General features: G+C 46.5%; 1 protein-coding gene and 1 pseudogene across 4 annotated transcripts in view; one reads left to right on the forward strand and one right to left on the reverse strand.

Annotated features, from left to right (window-relative positions):
• The window catches only part of RALGAPA2 (Ral GTPase activating protein catalytic subunit alpha 2), a 282,773-nt gene that overhangs the window by 249,511 nt on the left and 5,831 nt on the right, over positions 1–27,431 (reverse strand). For all 4 annotated transcript variants that reach the window (XR_003004327.1, XR_003004326.1, XM_024753744.1 and 1 more), the window contains exons 2-3: positions 10,386–10,496; positions 4,766–4,818 (exon numbers count right to left, since the gene is read on the reverse strand). Coding sequence is in view for 2 of the 4 variants with exons in the window: in XM_024753744.1 (XP_024609512.1) it covers positions 4,766–4,818; positions 10,386–10,496 (164 nt within the window). In the remaining 2 variants the exon portion in view is untranslated. The remainder of the gene's footprint in view (positions 1–4,765; positions 4,819–10,385; positions 10,497–27,431) is intronic.
• On the forward strand, positions 5,852–6,209 carry LOC112405382 (cytochrome b-c1 complex subunit 10 pseudogene; annotated as a pseudogene).

The raw sequence follows: 27,431 nt of genomic DNA on the forward strand, positions 1-27,431 counted from the left end.
CGCCTGGCGACCAGGTACTGAAAGCTGGGGGCCGCTCCCAGAGCCCAGAGCCCGCAGCAATTATTCACACTATCCAATCCTAACCTGCTCAGCCTGCTGGCGACCTCGCCTGGCCCATTCCTTCCTGCAGAAACCACCTCTCAGACAGAGATTCCACTAGAGCCCTGGATTCCCTCTCTGCCTGCCCTTTTCACCTTGGAGCTTCTCTTTATGGCCCTACCTGACGCGCCATGCCTCCTGCTTCTAAGGCACTGGATGCACTGGAATAACGTCTTCCTTCATGTCGATCACTTTCAGGTCTGTGCGTCTTACCAGACCTGATTAAAGCAAACCCCAGGAACCACGAACACCTCCCCACTGCTGAATGCAGAAGCTGCTCAAAGTCAAGTGAATTATTTGATCTTGAAACCCATTCACCAGGTGCCTTACACTGTTACACCAACCCTCCTTTTCCCCTATGTAGGCAGCCACCTCAAAGGCCACCATCTAAGTGTCACTTCTGAAAAGGGCCTTTCAGAATTTTCTGACTCATAAGGTGGTTACTGGAGCACTGACATATCCATTCTCACCACTGGACTCTTCAGTTTACCATGAAACGTTAAGACGTGCTCCATGAGAGCAGGGCGTTCCATCCATCCCACTGCCCATTGCCATACCTCCAGCACCTAGAAGTGTGCCTGACACACAGTAGGTACCCAATAAATGTGTCTAATGAATGAATGACCTGTGCAAGAATAGGCATGTGTTGGTATAGGTGGCCCATGGAATACAGCTTGAATATCGAGACTTCTAAGTGGTGAGCAGCCTGGCGCTGAGTTAAGGAATGGGTTCTAGAGTGAGACCAGAGGTTAAATCTCTATCTACCACCGGACAGATGTGCAATCTTGGGCAAGTCACCTGACACAACCAAGCCCCCAACCTTCCATTGATAAAAACTGGAAAGACTGAACCTATTTCCGAGGGAAAGGATTAAACAGGATGGCCTGAGTAAAACATTTATATTCTGGTCAAGTCAGCAACGTTGATTCATTTGATGGGGTCCCACACCATCATCCCGCAGGCCCATCTGAAACACATGGCAATGACAGATGAAATATCTTTTTAAAAGAAGAGTAAAATTAAGGAGTCATAACCTCAATTAGACGTGACGCACATCTCCATGAACCAGCAACAAGAGAAACTCCAGGTGGTACAGAGATTTGAAGCCACAGGCAACGGTAGCTGGAGGCCAGCTCCTGGGGCGTACAGTGTTGCCACCCAACGTAAAGATGGGAAGGTCCGCCCGCTGCCTGAAGGAGACTCGGCCTGGGCTGGCAGCCCTGACTGCCGCCGCTTGCTTCATCCGAGCAGTGTGGTGTCTTCGGTAGCTCACTACATTGAACAAATGACTGCTTCCTTTCTCAAAGGTTCCCTTCCAAACAGCCCTGACTCACAAAGCAGGCAGCAGCCCTCCTAAGACTCCTCTTTCCTGCCTTCTTAACTCCCTTACCTCCGCGCTTTCTTTCAATCCATTTCTTATTTATAGACGGTCTTTACATGGTATCCCTTCTGTGATTTAACATGTCTTAATAATACCACTCCTTCTAAAGGAAGCCTTTCCCAATTATTTACACCTTGATAAGTAGTTACCTTCAAATCCTCATAAACCATCTCTTTACATGGCACTAACTTGTAGAAGGTAGCGATGAAGTTACTTAATTCTCAGAACGAACCATACAAATTACAACCTACCTTCTGAAGCGAGAGACAGAGAGAGAACATAAACAAAAACAAAAGCAATGCAAGTTCATTTTTCAGTCATATTTACTGTGCCAAATGAAGGTTTTATGAAGCTTTGAGTAATATGTATTTGTTCTCTTATATAGGCAACATATCCCCTGTAGATGGTAATGTATGGGGAGTAACACCCTCCTTAATCTAGACTTTCCGGACACGAGGAGAAGGTGTTGGAACCCCCTCTGTGTGGGTACAGGACCACAGGCTCTGATGGGCTTTCCTGTTGCAGGACAGTGACAGCAAAGGTAACTGTTATTGGGCTTCGGAGGACACAGGGAAACTAGCAAGGGACTTAAAAAGCAGTGAGAGAGGAAGCAGAAGGGGAGGGAACACCAAGTACACAGGAGGACTTATGGACATCTGTGCGCTCCAGACACCCGTGCCCATCCCAAGGTGGGTGTGAGGAAATGAACCAGGGATGCCAGTAATGAACCAGGACCCTCAAGTGGAGCCAAAGTGATCCCAAACAAGAGCACTCCCGAACCCCCTGCAAAAGCAAAGACAAACCCTCCAGAAAAAAATGGGATTCAAACCAGACCCCTAGCAAAAGCAAAGACAAACCCTCTGGAAAAACAGGATTCAAGCAGATTAAATCTGCATCCGATGAAATCTGATCTCAAAATCATATCACAAAACATACAAGAAAAGAAGCCATCGTGAGAGATGGTAGAAATAACCAACAGCTTTCAACAACCAAAGACTTACTTCAGATAGAAGAATGATCAGATACAGCGCACGAACTCTTCCATTATAAATGTTTCAGAAAATAAAAGATGTCTAAAAATGAACAAGGATCAAAAGACCATCAAAAGCAACCAGCCACATATGAATATCAAACCAAAAGAAGTGAAAACATAGAAATTAAAAGCTCAATAGCACAGTGAAGCAGCGGATTAGACCCAAATGGAGAAAGTGCCCTGGGGAGAGACAGCCGAGGCCGCCTGGCAGGGCACAAGGCCAGGAGACAGGGTGGGGAGGACGGAGGTGAGCCTGAGGGATGCGGAGGACAGACCAAGAAGTTTGCATGGGAATCCTAGAACATACGGCCAGAAAGAAGAGGAAAGAGTCAATATTTGAGAAGAAAGTAGCAGAGAATTTTACAGACATTATAAAAGATTTGAATCCAGAAATATAGGAAGCACACAGATACAAAGCAAGAAATTTTCAACTAGACATTTCGTGGTGAGACTGCAGAACCAAAGGGTAAATTGAGACAAGACTGTTAAGCCAGAGAGAAAAGGCGTTTAAAGGAACAGCAATTAGACTGAGAACAGAGCTTAAAACTGCTGCGACCGCAACTGAAAGATAGTAAAATCATACCTGTAAAGTGTAACATAAATGCTTTTATTACTACTTCTAGTAATAAGAAATAGCAACAGTGTGGAGACAGCGAAGATTAATCGAAAGCAGATAAAATTGAAGGGATTATGTATGGCTCTTAAAAGAAGGACCGTGCCCATAAGTTTTAAAACTGGTGATAAGACCATATTCCTTGAATTCTTAGAAAAATATATAATTTACCAAACCAGAATCAAGAAGAAATATTAAACCTGAATCATCATAGAGTAATCCAAAAACTATTAAAGAAATGGAAGGAGTAAAGTCCTCCCACTAAAAAAAAACATAACCAAAAAAGCACCAGTTTCAGATGGTTTTTACAGGGAAGACTAAAAAAATTTCCAGGAGCAGATGAGTCCAATCTTATACAAACTATTTTATATAATAGAAAAAGAACAGACACTTGACAACAGGTACTGTAACCTTTGTAACAGAATCATTCAAAACAGTATGAGGAAAGGAAATCCAGACCAACCTCAGTTGTGAAAATACATCCAAAAATGCAAACATAATACTAGCCTTGCCCAAAACTCAGAACTGGAATTCACCACATTAATATTCATGAAGAATCGTCTAAATCAATGCAGAAAAAAACTTTTGAAAACTTCAAAACCCATCTATGATTTTTTATAAATCTTACCGACCTAGGAATAGAAACAAACTTCCTTATTATGATAAAGAGTATCTACCGAACATTTACAGAAAACATCATTCGTAATGATGAAACATTAACAAAACTCTCTTTAAATCAGAAACAGGAAGACCACCTTTATCATTCCCATTTACCAGCGCGCTGCAGGGCCGAGCCAGTGGAGGAAGACAAGGGAGACCAGAGTCACCTTTATTCCCAGACCATCTGCCTACCTACCAGAATGGAATGAACAAACCAGCACTAGATTCAAACACACAGATAAAGGTTAGAAATAACGTTGACTGTGCACCAGATGAGACCATGTTTATGACACTCAAAACCAAACAAAACCCCATGGTGCATTGTTTAGGGGTACAAATGCTTGTGAAAAATCATCTTTGAAAAGAAAGGGAATGGCACAAAGGGCATGGCATGGCTGCCTTTGGAGCAGAGAAGGGATGGGGTCAGGGGAGAGGCAACTGCCGCTTCTGGATCTTAAACTGGGGGGAGGGCAAGGGGGGGGACAAGCACGCAAGCTTTACCCTCACGCTTCAGAACTTGCATATGGGGACTTCCCTGGTGGTCCAGTGGGTGAGACTCCGCACTCCCAATGCAGGGGGCCTGGGTTCGATCCCTGGTCAGGGAACTAGATCCCACACACATGCCACAACTAAGATCCCACACGTGGCAATGAAGATCCTGCGTGCAGCAACTAAGACTGGGCGCAGCCAAATAAATATTTTAAAAAATAAATAAGTTTATATGACCTTTTCGAAGAACAATTTGGCAATATCGATATTTAAAATGTGCATACAACTTCCCATCTAGGTACCCATATAGGAAAAATTCTCCCACAAGGAAAACAAATCAGAAGAACATTCTTAGCAGCATTGTTTGTAAAAGAGGAAGGAAGGGTATACATGTCCATCATTTTTACTTACCTTCAAGTAAAATTAAAGATCTAAAATACCATATTTTTGACAAGAATCTTAAAAGCTAAATGAATTAATAAAAACTTACTTCAAAAAGAAAGAGGATGGAGTCCAGCTCCTCCCTTTGTGACTTATTATTCCCTGGAATATAAAAAAAAATCAGTAATCATGACAATGTACAAATTTTAGGATATTAAAAATTATGCTAAAAGGTATCTTAAAACATTCAAGCCTCAACATACAGACATTCAGTCAAAGATCCCGGGAGGTGCTGTGCAGCCTGCGTTACGGATGCAGATGCATGACAGAGCCAGACTGCCCAGGGCCACGTTCAGCAGAGCTGCTCCTTGCTAGCTGGTGACACACAGCTTCCAGGCTTTCTAAGTTTTAATCAACAGTGGAGCATCTTTCCCCGCAACAAGAGGGGTCCACTTCTCCAGCCCTTGAATCGGAGAGGCCCTGTGACCTGCTCTGCTCCCTGATGACAGCAAATGTGAAGCGAGCTTGAAAAGCCTTCCGCACCTGTGAGTGTGGAGCCCTAAGGCCACCGTGTGAAGGAGCCCAAGAGAGCCTGCCAGCTGGGGAAGAGGAGCCACATGGAGGAGCACTAAGGCACCCTGGGCATGGCTTGCTAACCAGGACACATGTGAATGAGGCCACCCGCCACCAACTGGTCAGAGGCGTGAGCCAGCCCAAACCAGAGGAACTGTCCAACAGACCCAGAAAATCACAAGCTAAATGACTGGTAGTTGTTTTAAGGTGCTCAGTGTTGGGATGGTCTGTTGTGCAATTTGTTACACAGCACAAACTGACTGATGGTCTTGAACCGCTACATGTTCCTAAAGGATAGAAGGAGCAAAGGGGGGGAGGGGTGGCCTTTTAAAAACAGGATTCTAGGTTGTAGGGGGTTTTTCAGATACGGATTTTAATTTTTTTCCTTGTTATTGATTGTACGTAATATCACATTTTCCTCCTCCACACACCTGTGAAAAATAGTGAAGTGGAACAGAGCTAGGAAGCAAGATAAAAATCACATAATTTCATATTTGAAATATCTACCACATTTGGCAAGAAAAAAAATTAAGTTCAAGATTTATACCAATTTATAAATCACAGGGGAAAAAACTGAGAAATTCATTTAAAAAGAACACATGGGAGCTGAGACGGCGCCGCTATGTTGGAACGGTTCGTGGGCCCGCGCTACCGCCAGCTGGCCAGAAACTGGTTACCCACAGTGGGCATGTGGGCACCGTGGGAGCCATGGGGCTGGTGTGGGCCACTGACTGGCGGCTGATTCTGGACTGGGTGCCCTACATCAACGGCAAGTTCAAGAAGGACGATTAATTAAACCCATCACCCTCGGACCCCTCCGGTGTCTGGTGGTGCTGCCCCCTTCCATCTGCATCTGGAACAGCCCAGGCTCTTGGGATTGACCTCAAGGAAATACACGGCGCGAGTTAGGTTTCCGACGCTGGTGGAAATAACCTTGGTGTGTGAACACACATGGCATTAAACCTCACCCTGAAAAAAAATTAAAAAAATAAAAAAATAAAAAGAACACATGTTGGCATGCTGGGCACATGCCCACATGTGACCTGACCTACTAGAGGCTGGAGCAGCGCCCCTTGCAGGGCCTGAGCATCAGCTGTGTGGCCTCCCCCAGCCCCCCTCCATGCTCGGCCTCTGCCTCAGGTCTCACAGGAACAGCCAGGGGTCCACACGCTCCTCTCCACGGCCTCTTCTTTCCATGTGACCCTGTCTCAGCCCATCCCCACACCGGGCACCATCTGCTGCCTCCTGTTCCTCAGCCTGCGACCAGGGAAACGCGCCCCTAAAACCTTCCCAGGACCGCGCAGCTCCTCTGGCTTCATTCTCACACCTTCGCAAAGACCACTTCCCGTGCAGCTCACTGTCTCACTGCCCGGTTGCTCCAGCCCTGTCTGTCTGCCTTCTGATCCCGCTGACCGCTCAGAACATTCCTTTCAATGATGACACCCTTCCCCATCCTGCTGGTACTCAACTCTCTGCACTGGTGGGCACTGCTGACCTTTCATCCCTTGAACTCCTCTATTCTCAGGCTTCCTGGCACCCTCCCAGCTACCCCCCTTATTTTCCTGTGTCTGCCCAATAAAAGAAGGAATTCCCCCAAATCCCTGACTGCCACTCTCTCGCCCTGCATACACTCTCTCCCTTGGCAACAGGATGACTGCACACCTCCCTTCTCCCAAGCTCCAGTCCCTATAATTTAACAGCCCACCTAAGCCCAGGTGTGCCCCGGGCACCGCAGACGCAGACTGCCAAAAACCGGGCTCACCCTCTCGTCCCTCACACCTGGCTCCCCTGCAGGGCTCCCTCTGCTGCAAGGGCAGCAGAGGAACCAGACTCAACATCCTGAAAGCGTCTCTGGCTTCCCCCTCTGGGATCCCTTTTTCCTTATCCACGTCTCACGATCGGTCGGTGCACCCACAGACCCCTAACACTTTCTCTGCCCTCAACTGCCACGTCCCTGAAGCAGGCGTCCCCAGACCTCACACAGATGACAACATCAGCCTCCTAACTGGTCTTCCTCCCTCTGGTTCACTCACCACATTATAAGACACTGTCTTAGTAGCCAATGTTTTCGAGAGCCCTGACCACTCAAAGAACGAAGTTCAAATGCCTTAACCTGGAATTGCAGGCTCCCCACGAGGCAAGCATAAACCTCTTTCATACATCTGATGTCCAGAGAAAAAGAAATGCTTTCCCCAGACACGCCCCAGAGATGGCCTCCCTGCCGTCGCTCATTCTCTACCCTCCGTCCCCAAGGCCACCTCGTCCCCAAACCTCCCTCATGCACTCTACGGGAAATCAGCAGCCACAGACAGGGTGTCTATATCTGACAACACATCTACTTTCTGACCTGTTCCATGGTGAACCATGCCTATGGCTTATTCCCTGACCCATCCACAACTACCGCCACCTATGACGCATGTTCAGCCTCTGACACATCTCCGGATTCCTCTCAGGAATCTAGCCCAGTGCCTTGCTCATCGTCAGCTTCAAATCCTGGATGGGTGAATAAATGAAGAATTAAACAGGACAGGGAGACAGAGCTGCCAGGGCCAGGGTCCACAAGGGCGAAAGGCACCCTTCAGGATGCTAAAGCATGGACGGTCTAGGCCCCAGGTAGAAGATGCTCTTGCCTGTCGGTGAGCAACACAGATGACATTGCAATGTCTATCCATCAACCTATCATCTGTGCCGTTCATTTAATAGGAGAAATACGAAATAGAACAGCGCTTCTCAAGCTTGCGAGCACATGAGTATCAGCGGAGGGCTTCTTAAAACACCAATTGCTGACTTTCCACCTGCAGAGTTTCTGATTCAGGAGGCTGAACGAGTGCCCAGGTGATACCCGTGCTGCTAGTCTAAAAACCACAAGGCGTTCTGAGAGCCACTGGTACAGGGAAGGTGCTCTGAACATGGCATCAAGAAGCCTGGTTGCAATTCCGGCTATACAATTAACTAAATAATCTGTGTGACCTCAGGCCAGTGATATAACCTCTCTGGACACGGTTTTCTCAACTCTAGAATGATGACTGTGAAAAACCCAATCTCCTGAGCCCCTTCCAACCTTAAAACTCTGTGGTCCTGACTCAGTCACTCAGAAGTCAGTCATCCAGAACAATGGCACTTCTGTCCAACGCAGTGCTGCAACTGCTTAAAACTGTGGTGGATATAAAGGTGCTAACATGCAAGGATTTCCAAAACACATTACATAAAAGTGAAAGATGATGATGATAATGACAGCCAACAGTTACCACGGACCACGTGCCATGCTTTGTCCTGGAATCCCAGGACATGTGTCAACCCACTTAATGCTGACAGAAGGAAACTGAGTCACAGATGAAGTAACCTGTCCAAGGAGAAACAGCTAGAAGGATAGAGCAAGGATTCAAACCTGTGTGGCTCCCCGGGCTACTCTATCCTGCCACATAAATACAGAGCAGAATGTGCAGCATGACTTTATTGGCTTGGTTTTCAAAGAATGTTTCATGTAAGTATTGGGGTGGCCAAAAGTTTCATTCGGTTTTTTTCCGTAAGATGGTCTAATAGCACTTAATTGTCTTAAACTTCATTCGAAACAATTTTGTTAGATTGTATTGTGACAGGTCACATCAGCATGCATTTAAAAAAAGACATCAAAATTGGTGAATTTTTGTGTAGCCATTTTATTATTGAAGATGGAAGAAAAAAGCAACATTTTTGGCATATTATGCTTTATTATTTCAAGAAAGGTAAAAACCCAACTGAAACACAAAAAAAAGATTTGTGCAGCGTATGGAGAAGGTGCTGTGACTGATCGAACGTGTGAAAAGTGGTTTGCAAAGTTTCATGCTGGAGATTTCTCGCTGGACGATGCTCCACTGTTGGGTAGACCAGCTGAAGTCGACAGAGATCAAATCGAGACATTAATTGAGAACAATGTTATACCACCTGGGAGATAGCCAACATACTCAAAATATCCAAATCAAGTGTTGAAAATCATCTGTACCAGCTTGGTTATGTCAATCGCTTTGATGTTTGGGTTCCACATAAGTTATGTGAAAAAAACCTTCTTGACCATACTTCCGCATGAGATTCCCTACTTAAACGTAAGGAAAACAGCAAATTGTGATGGGAGATGAAAAGTGGATACTGTACAATAATGTGGAATGGAAGAGATCATGGGGCAAGTGAAATGAACCGCCACCAACCACACCAAAGGCCAGTCTTCATCCAGAGAAGGCAATATTGTGTATATGGTAGGATCGGGAGTCCTCTATTACGAGCTCCTTCTGGAAAACCAAACAATTAATTCCAACAAGTACTGCTCCCAATTAGACCAAATGAAAGCAGCACTCGATGAAAAGCATCCAAGGTTAGTCAATATGATCTTCCATCAGGATAACGCAAGACCACAGGTTTCTTTGATGGCCAGGCAAAGACTGTTACAGCTTGGCTGGGAAGTCCTGAGTCATCTGCCGTATTCACCAGACATTGCACCTTCGGATTTCCATTTATTCGGTTTTTACAAAATTCTCTTAATGGAAAAAGTTTCAATTCCGTGGAAGACCGTAAAAGGCACCTGGAAAAGTTCTTTGCTCAAAAAGATAAAACGTTTTGGGAAGATGGAATCATGAAGTTGCCTGAAAAATGGCAGAAGGTAGTGGGACGGACTAAAGGGTGAATACCTTGTTCAGTAAAGTTCTTGGTGAAAATGAAAAACGTGTCTTTCATTTTTACTTAAAAAACCAAAGGCACTTTTTAGCCAAGCCAATATGTATAGGCATAACCATAAACATATATAAACACAGTATATTAATAACATATACAGGACACTTAGATAGTGGTTGCCTCTGCACAGCAAGACTGGGTGTCTGGCCAAACAGACACATCAGTTTTCATTCCAAACCCTTTAGTGGAATCTGAACTTTTTTAATGATGTGCATACATTACTTTTCTTCTTTCTTTTTGAGTAAATTATGCCTTGGCCGCTGAGCCTGCGCATCCGGAGCCTGTGCTCCGCAACGGGAGAGGCCACAGCAGTGAGAGGCCCGCGTACCGCAAAAAAAAAAAAGCATGTAACTTGTGGCACATGACACACACAACCTCTCAGAACTTCCTGAATGTTTATTTAAAAAAACAAAACACTTTGTATATCAAAAACATTTTGTAGAAATTCTTACCTTTTAATTTCAAACTGTTTTCCAGTGTTATAAAATTTTCATAGAAGATGAAATATATCTGAGAATAGTTGGTCTCAAAAAACTGCTTAAGATCACTTGCATCCACGTTATCTGAAAAGAAAAAGTTCCCATTTATGACAAACTTACACAATTATCAGAGTTCACAATCTTTTCAGAAATGAAGGAATGTAAAAACGAGCCATATCCCCTTATAAGACAAAACAAAGCAAAGTGTATTCCAGTCCACTTCTTCCTTCTCCACCTAAGGAGAGCTCTGAGGTGGCCTGGGGCACCTCCCCTCCCCGTCCCAGACCTCAAGGTCAGAGCCTGGGGGCACAGCACCTATGAGCAGCTAGAAGGCCAGGGGTAAGTGAGGGTCCAGGGAGGGACAAGATGACTTCCTGTTAGGAGTGGGGAAGTAAAAGTTCATGGAAGAGGTGGCTGTTGACCCAGACCATAAAGAGGGATGAGTCTGTACGGCTGAGAAACAACTCTGCCAGAAGCCCGGCATGACCCAGAATCTCCTCCCTCCCTCCTGGCTCCCATGCCACAGCCCAGAGGACAGCAGGCCCTCCCCCGACACCTGCCCACATCTACCTGGGCCACTTGCCACCGCGTCCCTCCAGCTTCTACGTGACCCGCCCCACCCCTGCGTGGACACGGCGGACCCGCCATGTGCTCCTAGCCTCGTCCCAGCAGTGTGTCTCCCAGCTGCACCAGTGTTGCTAAACCAGGGCTGCGGGTGGCTCGGCAGGTGGTGCAGGGAACTTAGCCCAAGAACAGCTTCCCCACACTCCCACCACCAGCCCTGGCCCCCGCAGGGTCTGAGCGACAACACAGCCAGCATCCCTCGCAGCTCCGGTCAGTCGCCCACTGTCGACACACCTCTGTACAGGTTCCTTAGCAAACAAGGTTGTCTGTGCGTTTACAGCAGTGTCCTGACCAAGGTATTAGCTCTTTGGAAGAATACACCTTAGGAAACCTCAGGAAAATTAAAAACAGCTTCCTTAAAGTTCTACAAGATTACTCAAGAAAATAAAGTGTGTTGCTATTCAATCTATAACAGAGTCGTATCAGCTTTGGAGGGTCCTAATGTGAATATGTATGAACACACCCACTGCTATGCTTACATTCCATAAAGTTAACACTCTTGCTGGTGAGTCTAGAGTTGTCTCCCTCTGATAACCACACAGCGAGTTTCATGCAAAAATCCGCCCTGGTTCTTTGAAACAATGCACATAAGGTGTTGGTAAAGTCATAGGAACTGCCAATTTCACTTTCTGTTTCTTGCCACAAATTAACACTGAGCACAGAGCAGTGGAAGTTCCTAGTAACTAACCAGTTTACCTTCGCCCAAGCAGGTAACAATGACATCAGGATCCTTAACCCATGTGAATAGCACCATTCTCACGAGCTACAAAACCCTGCCAAGGAATCCTCAAGTGCCTTCTGCAGGATGTGTCAGTTCCAAGAGAGGGCTTTGTTCATGTTCATGCCAACACCAACTGCTCCTGGGACTGCTGAAACCTCCCCCGCCCCCCAGGCCAGGTCAGGGCCTCTGCTCTGGGGCCCACAGCCCTATTCCTCCCCGTCCTAGATGGTGTCACACTGTCCTCCACTCTTGGTGCAGCTCCTGACTTAGTTCTGATGGAAGGGTCTGTCTCCTCTGTTAGAGACAGTCCCCACCCTCACAGACCTCCTCTGTGTCTCAGCATCAACAGGCACCCTGCAGGGAATATAGCATTTAGCTCAATATTTTCTTGAACGAACTAAATAAAAGAAACAGCCTACAATATACAATCACAGGACAGTGACCACAACTTGTAACCCATCAGATCTCATGCCGATGGGAAAAAGTGGCCTGACCCTTCTTCAGATCCTTGGGGTTATTAGGAGAGAAATGTCAACCCTCTGCTGAGGACGCCCGATTCCGCTCTGCAGCCCCAGCTCTCGTGGCCCCTGCTCCAAGTGAGGGTCTAAAGGCTTCTTGTTCTCACCCTCACTTTCTGCTCTTCCCGCAGGAACCACCCACTGCGCTGCTCAAGCCGAAACCTAGTCCCCATCCCGGCTCCTCCCAGCTCCTTCCCAGCCCGTGTCTAGGGTGTGGGCTCCTCCACAGACCCACCGGGCACTGTACGCCCATCCCTGCCCGCCACCCATCCCTGCCCAGGGTCCCCGCATCACCACTTCCCCTCCACGGTCCCCTCTCCACACTGTCGTCAACAGTAAAATGGAATAAGCCAAATCAGACCATTCTTTTACTCAAAACCTCCCAACGGCCTCCAGTTCTGCTTACAATAAAATCCAAACCCTTTACCATAGCCTGGCGGCCCTGCGGGCTTTCCTCCACTCAAGGCCAAGTCCGTCCCACACCACTCTCTCTGCACCCTGCACTCTGGCCGCCGTAGCTTCTTTCCATCTCCCAAGCTTCCCACACGTGTTCCCCACGCTGATCTTCATCCAGCTCATTCCTTCTCATCCTTCAGAGCTGGGACCCCACACAACCTCCACAGAGAAATCTAAGGGGCCCCCGTGTCCCCAAGCATGGCCTCCATCACCCACCTCCTCCTTCACGGAGTCTGGCGGGTGGGCGGCCAACTGCTCGCCTGTGAATGGGCCGCAGCGAGCAAAGCATCCCCATGCTAAGGACATGGGTACACAGGTATGGCAAGACAGCACAGAAAGTTTATGGGCCACCAACAGTCTACCTTCCCTGGCCTCCCCGGCCCCTCAGAAACACTCGAGTGTCAGCGACCTGAGCAAAAAGGGTCCTCGTCAAGGCTGAGGGGCTTCATGCAGACAGAGACACCCTCATGAGGCCAGAGTCCAGGCGGCAGCCACCTTCCTCCTCAGCCATTCACTGTCTTCCTTGTGGGTTAGCAGTGGATGGAGCTTAAAGTCCTCAGGACAAGACAAGCAGACGCCCTCCAGGTCACCCAGCACACAGTGAACGAAGGGTGTAACATCTGTTAACTACTAGTTTATTTACCCATGTGAGGACTCCTCACTGGTCTGGGAGTCCCCTTCACGTGATCCCTGCCCACAGCACTTAAGATGAGTGGAGACTGTCTCATTTATTCATTTACTTCTCCACCGACCGGCACTCCACTAGAATGGAAGCCACATATGGGCAGGAATCACATCTGTTTTGCTCCCTGCTGTACTTGCAGCCCCAGGAATAGAGTTTGGTACCTGAAAGGTACTTGACACACATTTGTTAAATGAACAAACAAAAAATAAATATTTTCTATCTCTACTTCAAAACCTAGAATGTTTCCATGATCTGTCTTATTTTTGGAAAAACAAGACTCATCAGATGAATATTTACAAAGCATATATCTTGGAGAAGGCGCGCACTGGGAGTTAGCGTCCTGCAGAAGGGAACACGAGGGAGTATCACAGGTCTACTTTGTAACGAGGTAACTTCGAGAACCAAAGATATATAGGAGGAAGACTGCTCAGGAAGATAACCAAAAAAAAGCCTATGACCACAAACTTCCTTTCGAAAGACACTCTTCATCTGTTCATTCAAACAAGACTGAGTCCTGAGCCCTGCCAAATAGCCCTGCGCCAAATGCTGGGAAATTCCAAGAGAATACGGTGCAGGGCCCTCCAGGGTATAGGAACACAAGCAAGTAATGGAGACAGCAGCGTGCCTGAAGCTCAGGCAGGGCATCAAAGCAGGGAGTGACAAGGCCACCTGGGGAGGCTGGGAACATTAAAAACACTGTACATGTATGCTTTGAAAGACACACTTTCGTGACTGTATTTTATTTGACCCTCACCACAACCCTGTGGGGGGGATGGGACAGGTGTGGTCAAGACAAAGAAACCTCAGGTTCAGAATCGTCTGTAACCTGCCCAAGATATCAGGCCAGTCAGAGACTCCTGTTCGGGTCTCCAGCTCAAACCTGAGCTACACAAAGGCCTCAGAAACAGACGGAAGAAGTCAAAACCAGAAATCGGGTCAGGAATATAGAGAAATACATCGTCCCCTCGGGGATGGGATATGCAGGAGAGCCCGAGGGAGAAGAGCAGGGGGATGAGAGGACAGGTAAGACACAAGGGGAGACGCGGCCCGGCTCCCCACAATGACCTCACAGCAACCTCCCCATGGCCTCGTGGGGCCAGTAAGGAAGCGGGAAGGAGGGGAAGTCCCCAGGTACAGAGCCCAGGCTGTAGACCACCTTTGAGGTGATGAGCCTGGGTGTGTTTGGCACTGACGCTAGCACGCTGCCTGGATGGCATCACAAAACCCAGGCAAGTGCATTCACACTGACCACAGAGAAGCAACCTGCAGCCAGCTTTACAGAGCTAGGGGTCATTCTGGGATTTGTAAAGCAATCTCCTTTACCACCAACCAACAGCCAATCAACTGTTTCTATTATTTTCCCATTATATCTGAAAAATAATCTATATTCCACACCAGAAGCTACCCTCCCCTGGCCTTTTGTCCAGCTAAGCCTCCTGCTGACAATGATTTCCCCACATCTAGCTGGAAGACAATAGCAAACCTTGAAGGCAGAACCTTTGGAGCAGACTGCCTGGGTTCAAGTCCAGAAGCTACAAGACCTGGGCGAGTTATTTAAAACACTTTGTGACTCAATTTCCTCACCTGAGAAATGTGGCCAACGATGGTTCCTGTGCCCATAAAATGAACATAAGCAAAGTGCTTCTAAGTGTGTAGTCAGCGTTACGTAACTAAATGTTAGTTGTTTTCCAATTACCTAGCTCCTGGCAAAGGCCATCTCACGAGGTGGGAATAACCCAGCTTCCTGTGGAGCCATAAAACTCAATGATACGTGAAACTCACCCACTTAAGGAGACCTTTCGAAAAGGCACAGCACTTAATCCCAGTTCAGCAGCAGATGCTCCAAAACTAGTGGGACTGTCCCTCCACTTCCTCCCGCATATAACCCTTCCCAATAGCAATCTTACTCCTTTTTAGTTGGGAGGATCATAGCCCAGCCTCATAAAAACCTGCTGCAGACCCTGAAAGCACCAAGGCAGGAGGGAATGTCTTTCTCAGACTTGGGGGCCCTGGTGGACACTGTCAAGAGGAGGAAGGGGTTCAGACCAGCTCCTCTGGAGTAGGGAGTGACCCCCAATCCTCCTGCCCTCCGTCTCCCACCCTCCCCAGGGCCAAGAGCCATCCCAGTGCTGCCTACACGTCTGCACGTAGATGAAGACGGTGTCATTTGCTATTTTACTCCGATTCCCTAGACACTGGCACTGAAGCACGATGCTCAAGATCACATGCCGGTGAAAGGGAAAAGGGGTGAGTGAAAAATTCAAGGCGAATGTGGCGGCTTAATAAAACATAATTTAGAAACAGTGAGAACAAGGAAAATAAATGAGTCAGACACAAGACAGAAAACACCGACAAGGATAAACGTCATGAGTATGGCGCCTTTACTTAAGGGCTAATGAGATTTTGGTGATTTCACCTTTTCACAACTGCCTAGCTCCCCGCCCTCTTTCCCTCTTGTGTTACGTACTTTGTAATAATGCCAGGAACTATTCCCGCCCTCCATCCACTCCTTTAGAAAATGCCCACCCACACTGGTCTGGGGCTGATCTCCCGACCTGCTGTGGACAACCAGTCATTAGAAGCCTGACGCAGCAGTGGCTGGAGAGCGTCAAGTAGTCTCTGGTTCAAAGAGACTGGGATTGACATATACACACTACTATATACAAAATAGATAATAAGGACCTACTGTAATAGCACAGAGAACTCTACCCAATACTCTGTAATAACCTGTATGGGAAAAGAATCTTAAAAGAGTGGATATATGTATATGTATAACTGATTCACTTTCCTGTACACCTGAAACTAACACAACATTGTAAATCAACTATACTCCAATAAAATTTTAAAAAACAAAAACAAAGGAAATGAGGAAACTCATGGAGCAGAGCAGGACCCAACCCCAGGCAACCTGCAGCCAGGGCAGTAGCACGCAGCAATGCAGATAGGTGAGGGAATAAAATAGATGCTTGTTGCCGTAAGGTCTCTGTAAGCCTGAGGTTTGGGATGGGTTGTCTTGGACCATTGCTGTGGAAATGTTGGTGGAGAAGAAAAAGCAACTCATCACCAGGAAGTTTCACCAGCCATGAGAGCCGGCAAGCCCGTGAAGAGGTGCCCCAAGTACGACACATTGTCACCTCCGTCAAAGAAGGAAAAGGAGACAATATGGGTCCGAATGACAAGAGCTGCCAGCTGATACACACTTTCCTCAGCAGAAAGTTTCTGCAACAGTAACTAGAGTGCAGGCAGGGACTCCTTTTTCTGACACCAGCCGGTAGGTTGTAGAACCTCCTGTGTGTGCAATGCTGTTCCAAGGGCAGGTAACTGACCTGGAACTCACCTGGTGAGGAGGTAAAGTCCTCATAATGAAGCCCTTTCAAGACTCAGCAGGTATTCGGGTCATAAGACAGCAGGTATGCTGACTATGCTTCAGTGGTAACTCAATACTTTTATCGTCATCATTATTATTAAAGAGAAATTCACATCTGAAAATGCATCTATGTGCAGACCTAAAAACGTCCTTGTGCTGATTACATGCAAATACAAAATCCTCGTGTGGATGGGGACGCTAACCTGCATGGCAGGTGGAGGCTCCGGCTTCAGTGGCTGCACAGTCTACACCCGCCCCCCCACCCCCAGGACGCTCTCCAGAAGATTTCAGGGTCTGGCTCACTATCTTTGCCCTCATAGCCAGCGCTGATTTCCACATTTACACAGGTGATGCCCAACTTCCTTATCTCCACTGAGGTTGTCCTCCACGCCCCCTCCGCAACCTCTGCCCCCAGGCCCGCCCGGGCATCCCTCTAACCTCCCTGCCTCCCAAGTCTGAACCCATTCTCCCTATCTCCCCTACTCCCTCCTTCTGGAAACCTAATTCCAACAACACTTCGACCTTCCTGGGTCCTTCAATCCAATGACCCCACCACCCTGTCATGATCTATGATCCCTCTGAAGTCTTCACTTCTTTTTTTCTTCCTAATTTGGTTTCCACGGTCCATCTTTTTAATCAGCCCTTTCATAGTCCCTCAATCACCTCCCTTGCCCCTGCATCATATTCACTCCATAAAACCCCAGTCAGTTTCACCCTTAATTCAACCGAAAGTATTTATTTGAGCACAGGTCATGTGCCAGATAGCAAAGATTTTTTTAAGTTGTTGGTTTAAGTACTGAATAGATGCGAAAGAATATGTTTTGTACGTGTGCAACTGATGCTGTATAATAAAACAAGCACTTTAAACCCACCCACCAACTCAACCAAGCATCCCCCCAACCCCCACTTTACGGGGCTCCACACTATTCATCCAGTTCTCAGCCCTCTCTGGGGCCAATAGCTGGTGCGCACGTACCTCTGCGCCCAAGCACCACGGAAGGAAGAGGAGCCTAGAACGCCGACATAATACTTTTGGAATCACGTGGAGGCCTAAACCACATATTCCTGTTTGTAGGAAATGAAATGAACTCACATTTTAGCTCTGCTGATAACTGTGTTTTCTACATACATTATTACAGCCATGTTGGACTGTTCTATCTCCGTAGAATTTAAACTGAAAGCGAGAGTGGCCTGGAGTAAATGATCCCGCTTTCCCTCCTGCCCCCTCGCCCAGCCACTCCCATGGCAGACCTTTCCTCTTCCTAATGGAGCCCCTGTTTGTTCAGGGACCATCCACCCCGCAAATCCGTGTGCCCTTCGTGGGGGTGGGACCTGATGCTGCTGAGCCAGTTACTGTGGCAATAGCCCCCTGCCAGCTATGAGTTTAGACTCAAGCCTGTGACCCAGTGCTGGTCAACAAGCAAGGGGAAGAATTCTGGTGGAGATGCCTGGAAAAGAGTCATTGCTCTTAAAGGGACACAAAGCAGAAGTGCTTCTTTCTTCCTGCCTCTGGACGCTGTTCCGTCCGGGTGCGATGCCTCCAGTGCATTTTGCCACTCAGGGGACAAACCTGCCAGGCAGAGGACACTAAGGAGGGCAAAGCAGGGAGGGGAGAGCGTGCGGATGGGCACGTCACTGAGCTGCCATGCCAGCTGGCTCGGGGGACCACCTGCTTTGGGACTGCTTTCTATAGGAGAAAAAATTCTTCATCATTTATGTTTATATTTGGGTTTTCTGTTACCTATATCCAAAAACATCCTTGTAGATACTGAAGTAAAATCTGACAGTAAAACAGGAAACAAATCCTAGTATAATTGAAAGGTTGTAGAAGTTATATTCATCCCACTTCGTTTCCTAAGATGTATTATTTTCATTTCTTTATACCTATATGGTAGCTAGGTGCAAAAAGTAAAATTCTTAGAAGTCAGAAAGATGTTAACACTTTGTTATCCTGGATTGATAGTCCCCATGTAAAAGTGATTCTGATAAAGATATACTCCACGTACCTAGAGCTCTAGTTTTTAAAAGTAGAGCTATTTTTATCTTAAACATTTTTGACACACCTGTCTCAAATGCAGGACTCTAAAACATTATTTTTAACGGATATCACGTGCCAACACAATAAAACAAAATATATACACCAATGAAATATAATGTTCAAATCTAATGTGTTTTATATACATGTATTTTTTATGAAGTATAGTTGATGTACAGTATTATGTTACAGGTATACAATATAGTAATTCAGTTTTTAAAGGTTATACTTTATATTTATTATAAAATATTGGCTACATTCCCTGTGTTGTACAATATATCCTTGTAGTTTAATTTATACATAACAGTTTATATTTTTTCATATATCTATTTCTTTTGTAGGAATCAAGTTTCATCCGATTTTTTAAGGCGATGCATAACTACTTCTGCTTTTCTTGATCTGAATTGGCCTATATTACAGTCAAAACCACTCACTAGGGAAAGAGTTGGAGACAGAAATAGATAAAACAGGAGCTAAACGGTAACCTCTCCTGCTCCATTTCTAACAAGTAAGGCAGCAGAAAAGTGGTGCTGAGGGCAGAGAGCCGTCTTACTTACGTCAAATAATTATTATTAATAAGCATAACGGCTTACAAAAGGGCTTTGTATATATTAACTCAATTAAACCTCCCACAGCCCTAGGAAGCAGGTACTGTCCCACCACCAGATGAGAGTCAGAGAGGTTAGGTCCCCGCCAGGAGTCGAACCCAGGCAGTCCGGCTCCCGCACCGCTTACCTAAGTACATCTAACGTTAGCTGAAAGTGATGGAGGAGGGGCAGGGAAGTACACCTGGAAACACAAGGTTTTTAAGTCCATAGGAGAGAGCTGGTAGAAGTCCCGGAACTAAATAGATACTAAACCCCAGAGAGGACCCAGAAGTTGGCTTATTTAGGACACCAGAGCCAGCTTGCAAGGGGAATGGCCTTCCTCCATGACAGGTTAAAAGGGCGGCCTTTCTGTGAAGCTAATTCCGCAGAGACTGAGACGGCCCTCCCCAAGGAGCTCTCTTTACTTCCAGAAAATCATCCCACTGTCCCCTGCCGCATCAGCAGCTGCAACACCGTCAGCCCCGCTCATCCTTCATATAAGAAACCAAAGGCCCCTCCGGCCGCCGGGCAGCCACCCTGCTCCCGCCAAGCCAGGGCCTGCTGACAGCATGGAAGGGCCTGGAACTGCCAACCTGAAGAATGGGCAGTGGATAATCTGTTGCGTGAGTCCAGTGGGACCCGATAGGGCCATTGAAGTATCATGTAAGCCTTCACTTACTCATGTGAAAAATGTCCAAGGCGTGTTAGGTCAAAAATACAGTGTCAGCCCACGTATAACAACTATTCATGTAAGACTGTGTTTATGTGTGTACCTACAAGACACAGGGAGAGAGGCTGCACGTAAGCAACAACAAGAACAGAAAGCATGTTTACCAAAATTTTAACAATGGTTATCAGAGGACTGCAGAACGTGAAGAGCTTTTTCATACTTAAATTATTTTTTGCTTATTCATATTATTCAAATGTTTATAATGAGTATGTAAAATTTTATAACCAGAAAACAACTACTATTTTTCAGAAAAAACTATTATTCATTTCAGAAAAAAAAAAAAGCTGCCAGAGTATTTAGAAAGAACTTGTTTTCAAAGCCTGACTTTGTACCATAAAAAAGAACAGCAGACATGACATCGGCCATAGTTCCCTCCAAACGTGTCTTACTTTTGAACCCTGAAGAACACTGAAGACCTAAACAATACGTACAGTAGTATCTTTGCCAAGACTAAAATGCCCTAAAAACAGAAAATAATTTAAATTTCCTCTGCCCAACATTGGCGTTAGACCTCTTCTGCAATAACACGTACGTTGTACATAATGTCTTGTAATGATCTAGGTGTAGAGGACTTCTGCTGTCTTTAGAGAAAGCTATGTTTCTCTAATTGTCATTTACTGAAAAGGTAGAAAAATGATACGGTCGGGCAGGAAGAAACAGTCTCTGTCCAGCCACTCAACAGCTTGAACTGAATAGCAACAAGCAAAGGTGTGACACCTCTGAATGCAAAAAGGTGATGAAATTTCTAATCACCGGCAGGTTCACTTACAAGACCTGGTGGCCTTAGCACACGTCAAGTCCTGTTTAAACCTGGACTGATCACCGACCGCGGAGCAGACTCCCCTTCGGCGCACGCTCAGCAGCAACACCAGGTCCTAGAACCCACACGCCTTTTCAATTAACACTGAGCCAAAGACCAAGACTCCCTCAGGCCTTTGCATTAAGAAACAACCTAGGGGGAGTCCCGTGGTGGTCTAGTGGTTAGGATTCGGGCTTTCACTACCTTAAGGCCCAGGTTCAATCCCGGGTCAGGGAACTGAGATCCTCCAAGCTGTGGGGCGTAGCCAAAACAAACAAACAAAATTTATTTTGAAATGGCTCAAGTTCTTAAAAAAAGAAACACAACTTAGAGCACAAACAGCGTTCTAATTTAGCAGGTACCTGAAACTGAGCCCGTCTGCTGCCTTTCTCACCATTCAGAGATTAATTAACATTGCACTGACCCATCAACGTTTTCCTGTGCTCATTCATTTTCAGCCACTGGCTGATCTCCATTTCTTGTCAGCATCAGGGCACTTTCAAAGGTACCTACTCTTTGGCTCTTACTAGAATTTGGGGCGACATAGTAAGCGCATCTACACACTATCACAAGCTCGGTCTGCTGTGTGGCCCCATCTCACGTCTGGCACACTCAAGCATTCCTGCCCCACTGGCCACAGTGGTCCTGGCCTGTCTCCTTATCGGGACCCACTGCTGCAACAAGGAAGGACCAGCCACGTGTGCCAGCTAGGGCTCCCCGGCCACGGCTGGCTTCTCCTCTCCAGCACTGCTTCTTTCTCTCCCCTCTTCTCTTTTCTGTCTGCAGTCACTGTTCCGTTTGGGGGCAAAGTCCATCTCCCTAGGTGTCATTTCCTCATTTGTGACTTATGTATACACATACATTTTGAACATCTATTTATTATAATTTTTCCTATTAATGTTTGGGGGATATAACTATTTCCTCTCCTCTAAGTTTCAAGTTATTTTTCCAGTTCATTATTTACTTTTTACTTCAGTTAAAGATGATATGTTTGTATATGTATTTATTTTAGGAGCAGGAAGAAAGGAATGGAACCATTCTCTCAAAAGTAAGTATCTGCGGGCTTCCCTGGTGGCGCAGTGGTTGAGAGTCCGCCTGCCAATGCAGGGGACACGGGTTCGTGCCCCGGTCCGGGAAGATCCCACATGCCGCGGAGCGGCTGGGCCCGTGAGCCATGGCCGCTGAGCCTGCGCGTCCAGAGCCTGTGCTCCGCAACGGGAGAGGCCACGACAGTGAGAGGCCCGCGTACGGCAAAAAAAAAAAGTAAGTATCTGCAATATGACACACGCACACACATATACACACATGCATACACACACGCACATACACACACACATACACAGAAAGACTATGTAATACTTTACTCCCACTCTGGGAGCTCAGCATAAGCTCTACTCTACCAAGCCTCTCTGGCCCAAACACATCCTCATCTTATCAGATACAGAATCCATGGAATAAAGAGGTTTACACTGTCGGCACCGGAAATATGACCAGACAGAAAGAAAATACACTAACCCCTTTAGAAAGCTGTAAGGAAGCAACATATGTCCTCAGCTCCCCTCTCTTCCATGCAGTCCTGAAAATACTATCAAGATTTCACTGGAAGAATGTTCACCACTAGTTATAACAGGCCCTTTTCGGGGGATGGTAATTCAGTTTTGGTTTTAGTAAATTTAAAATTTGACAACAGTGTCTCTCCCATTTTGTTTCCATGAAAAAATATCTGGGGTGCTTGCCTAAGCCTCACCCAAGCCTGTCCTTACCCACAGCCCTCTGGCCCCGCTGGCCCTCAGCCTCCACCCCAGTCAAGGTTTCCCCAACCTCTTCTCCCTTTTGTCCACAGAAATCGTCCTTTCTTAAAGCTCTTCCTCTTGGATCCAGGGGGTGGGTCTGACAGTGCACGCACACATGGGAGGAGAGAGGGCTCTGTCAGGAGAACTTAATTCGTGGTCTTGAATCTTTTTTTTTTTTTTTTCTGGCCGTGCCACGCGCCATATAGCATCTTAGTTCCCAACCAGGGATCGAACCCACGCCCCTGCATTGGAAACGCAGAGTCTTAGCCACTGGACCGCCAGGGAAGTCCCTCGAATCATTACTTTAATGATGGGAACTTCTGGCTGGGGCAGGAAGGCTTCTAGAAATTTTTCTAAACATCCATACCGGTGGTCGCTACTCTCCCCCAGACTGAGATCCATCTATGTGGAAATCACATTCTTGGATTTTCAGAATGCAAGCTCAGGCGTGCCCAGTGCTGTGTACAATGCCTGGCACATGGTTGGGGTTGGATAAAAAATAACTGTTAAATGAATAAAGGGACTCTGGAGCCAGCTGCCTGGGTTCAAATCCTGACTCTGTCACTTACTAGCTGTGCAACCGTAGACAACGTTCTCAACTTCTCTGGGTCTTATTGGTAAAATGGGGATAATAACATTCCCTATCCCACTTGGGAGAGGATTAAATGCATTAACACATGTGAAGTGTTTCTGGCGGTACTTGGCACATGGAAAGCGCTGATTAAATGCTACTTATTATTATTACAAATAAGAAAGTATGTCACCAAAAGGAATCAAGATGTACGAGAAGCTGCTGGTGTTCTCAACGTTATTTAGTATCAATATCACTTAGTGAGAGAGATCAGGCAGAACACAGTTAAGTAGAATACAAAACCAAAGGCTATAAATGCCAAATGGAAGGCACAAAATGCTATAGGAATTCTGAGGAAAGATCGTTTCAGCGAAAAGGGACGAAGGCACTTTGTGTGAAGATGTAATATACCTCTGCCGGCTCCTGGAAGAGTTTTACATGACAGGTTGGCTGACACCTCTGGGAAAAGGGACGGCGTATTAGTTTGGGTTCTCCGAAAAGCAGACACCAAGACAGGAGTGGACACGCAGGAGGTTTACTGAGGGAGCTGTCTGTGAAGGATGAAGGGGAGGACCTGAGAAGGGAGGTCTGACCCTTGCACAGAAGAGGGGAGGGGAGGAGGGCTGAGGAGGAAGAGGCAGCACAGGTCTGAAAAGCTGCCGGCCAGGCCAACAGGGAGCCCTTGAGACAAAGTCTCCCTTCAGAGGCATCTGGGTCTCAAAGAAACGGCCACATCAGTACCCCCGCGTGCTCAGTAACTGGCTGGGAGGAGCCCAGGAAGAGCTCAGCTTTGGCTACACAGTGGTGGTGAATCCAAGGGCAGCATTGGGAGCAACGGCCAGTGACGCTCCCCGGAGCACAGCTGATCTGAATGCTCACCCTCACAGCTCCCACAGCTGGGCACAAGCATTGTCCCTAGTACCTCCTGTGTCCTTGAGAGCCAGGTTGAGCCTCAATAAATAAATGACATCACTGAAACTCAAACACAAGACAACACCAACGGGTTCCTTATCTTTTTCAAAAGGGATTTTTTTTTTAACTAAACCACAGTTGCAAAAACAAAATCAAAGTACATATTGACTGTTAAAGATTACAACTACTTGGGCTTCCCTGGTGGCACAGTGGTTAAGAATCCGCCTGCCAATGCAGGGGACATAGGTTCGAGCCCTGGTCCGGGAAGATCCCACATGCTGCGGAGCAACAAAGCCTGTGCACCACAACTACTGAGCCTGCGCTCTAGAGCCCTCGAGCCACAACTACTGAGCCTGCAAGCCACAACTACTGAAGCCCGCGCGCCTAGAACCTGTGCTCTGCAACAAGAGAAGCCACCACAATGAGAAGCCCATGCACCGCAACGAAGAGTAGCCCCGACTCACCGCAACTAGAGAAAGCCCACGCACAGAAACAAAGACCCAACACAGCCAAAAAATACACAAAAAAATTAAAAATAATTAAAAAAAAAAAGATTACAACTACTTTTAAAATAGTGTTCAGTATCTTTCAGACGTGGTTTCAGTTTCTAAAACAACATAAAGGACATAAAATCGTTATGAAACATCTCTTTGCTAAATATCAAAGTTAAAATTCTGGAATGAGGATTCAGAACTAATGCAGAAACAAAGCTCTGCTAAGAACCTAGAGGGTAATAAATCCTTAAGAAAGCAATTTGATCAAATGAGAATATGAGAAAACATTTTGCAAAAGTGTGAAGTGCTACATGAATGTGAGCTATCGGTACAGTCAAGTTACGTCTTAGGTGGGGTTAAGTCACGTGAAAGGTAAAAATGGAGAAAATCACAATTACCCTTAAACATGAGAGGCACACCCAGCTGGGAAGATGTTCCCACAGTGACAGACATGAAGGAAAGAAGACCTCTGAGGACACAGCAAAGTCCCTTGTCCCTCCTCATGCCACCACGCAGGCACATGGTCGCTGAGTGGAAGGGCAGGCAGCATCCACATCACTTAAACTGTGCCCATTTTATTTATATAGATACACATCATATATATTTATATTTATATTTATATATATATATATATATATATACACACACATACACACACAGACCCATCCATCCTCGATCTGTACTTTCCCAGTCTCTTCCTGGCATATTAATGTGTACTCTTCCCATTGCAAGGCCCAGAAATCTTATATGACTCAAGCCGGCTAGAGCAAAAACAGGGTGCTCCAGGCTCCTACAACTGAGAAGCTCGGGGTGGGGATGGCGCAGACAGGGCTGGGCCCCTCAGCTCACACAGGGTCCACGGACACTCCTCACTCTCCGTCTCTCCGCTCTGCTTCCCTCTGACTGTGAATTCAATTTGAGGTGTGTGCTCCCCACATGGAGGGAAAGATGAACACTGGCAGCCCAGGCTACATCCTCCTGGTTTGTAATCCGAATGGATGGGAGCTCTCACCCGCCAGGAATCCATGTTTCAAACCTCAGGGAGACTGGGACTCCTGGACTATCACCGAGGGAAGGCACTGGATTTGGTGGATCCTCTGCTTAAAACTCTTCCCCGGATTCCAAATGTCCACCCATGGCACAGGGTAAAGGACACTGTGCACTTAGCCACGTGGTGGCCACACCATCACCTCTGCACAAGCTCCTCTGTCGGCAGTCCTCTTGCCCCCAGCCTGCCCACCTGGGAAACCCGTGTTCATTACTCCAGACCCACCTCAGCCCCGCCCCGCTAAGGAAGCACTGGCAGCCTCTCCAAGGGGCCCTTCTGCTGTGCCTCCTCTACACCTGCAGCCACCTGTACAGTCCCACCCACCACGCGCACTCCCCACCCCTACCCCATCCCCACACCCCAGCACTAACATCCTCGTGGTAAATGCAGCTGTTTACCTGTCTGTCTCCCCTAACAAACAGTAAATCCTGGGCTTGTGCCTTATTGATCTCTGAAGACACAGCCCTACCAAGCAGACACACACACACACACACACACACACGCACACACGCACATACGGACTCGAAAAAATGTACGTGAAACTGAATTTTTTAAAAATCCAAGAACAAGATAGTTGCTTACTACATTTATATATTAATTATTCTTGATTTTACAGTAGAGTAACATATTCCTTCTTTTAAAAGTAATTTTAAAATTTAAATTGAATCAATTTGCTATTTTGAAAGCAATAAACTGTTCTCTAGTTTCATCTGTGGCACTTAGAGTCCAAAGATCAGTGCTCTAAACAGCTAGTAAAAGTATTTATGTCCATCTGCAAATAAAGCACTTACAAACAAAATAAAAATACAAATTATAAAAGTTTACATCAAAATATTCCAGACCTACCAATTATCTCTCTTCCCAGAATAAAGGTCAAAGGCAACCTTTTCTAGTTATCTCAAACAAAACATCTGAGCTCAGTCAGACTTTTATCCTAGGTCCACCTTTCTCACTTCAGAAGGCTAGACAATTTCAAGCACTAGGCGCAGGGATGGCGTATTTGTGTGACATATATGTGTCCAAAGTTCATTTTACATTCCAGAAGTTACAGATATAAAATGTTAGTAACTGGTGAAAAATGAGCAAAGGGAGCATTAGGGCAAAATCGCTTTAATTAAGACAAGGTCAACTGAGAGAAACCATCCCAAGACTGTCTGAAGGGCCTGGAGTTATACCCCCAGCTTTGCTCTGGTTGCAGAATGTCCATGTGGCACTAATGTCCATGCAAATATTTTACCACCTGTAAGGCCTGCCAAGGGCACCGAGAGGCCAGTGAACACGAAAACACAGAAGGAGTCCTTTTATCTTCTGCCATGTTCAAGTCAAATATGGCCTCAAGTCTCCCTAGAAGAATACGGTAAAGCAGACTAGGCAGAGAGCAGCAAAACTCAAAGCGACATTTCTGGGAGACGCGCAAAAACTGCTTGGCTTTTGTTTACAAGTTAACATTCACTCTGGTGGGTAAATATATTTTCTGGTATGTAAATATGCTTGCGTCAGGTAACTAGCAAAAGCTCGACACAGGCTGTATAATCCTATGACCCCCAGCTCTGCCCCTTAGAGACAGGGAGCTGGCAGACAAGGAGCCCACCTCCGGGAGCCTCAGTCTCCCCATCTCGAGGTCTGCGGTGGGAACACTACCTTCATCACAGGTTGTAGGACGATCCAGTGAGATCACG

This window comes from Neophocaena asiaeorientalis, unplaced genomic scaffold (assembly GCF_003031525.2).
Source record: "Neophocaena asiaeorientalis asiaeorientalis breed wild unplaced genomic scaffold, Neophocaena_asiaeorientalis_V1.1 scaffold302, whole genome shotgun sequence".
Classification (NCBI taxonomy): domain Eukaryota; kingdom Metazoa; phylum Chordata; class Mammalia; order Artiodactyla; family Phocoenidae; genus Neophocaena; species Neophocaena asiaeorientalis.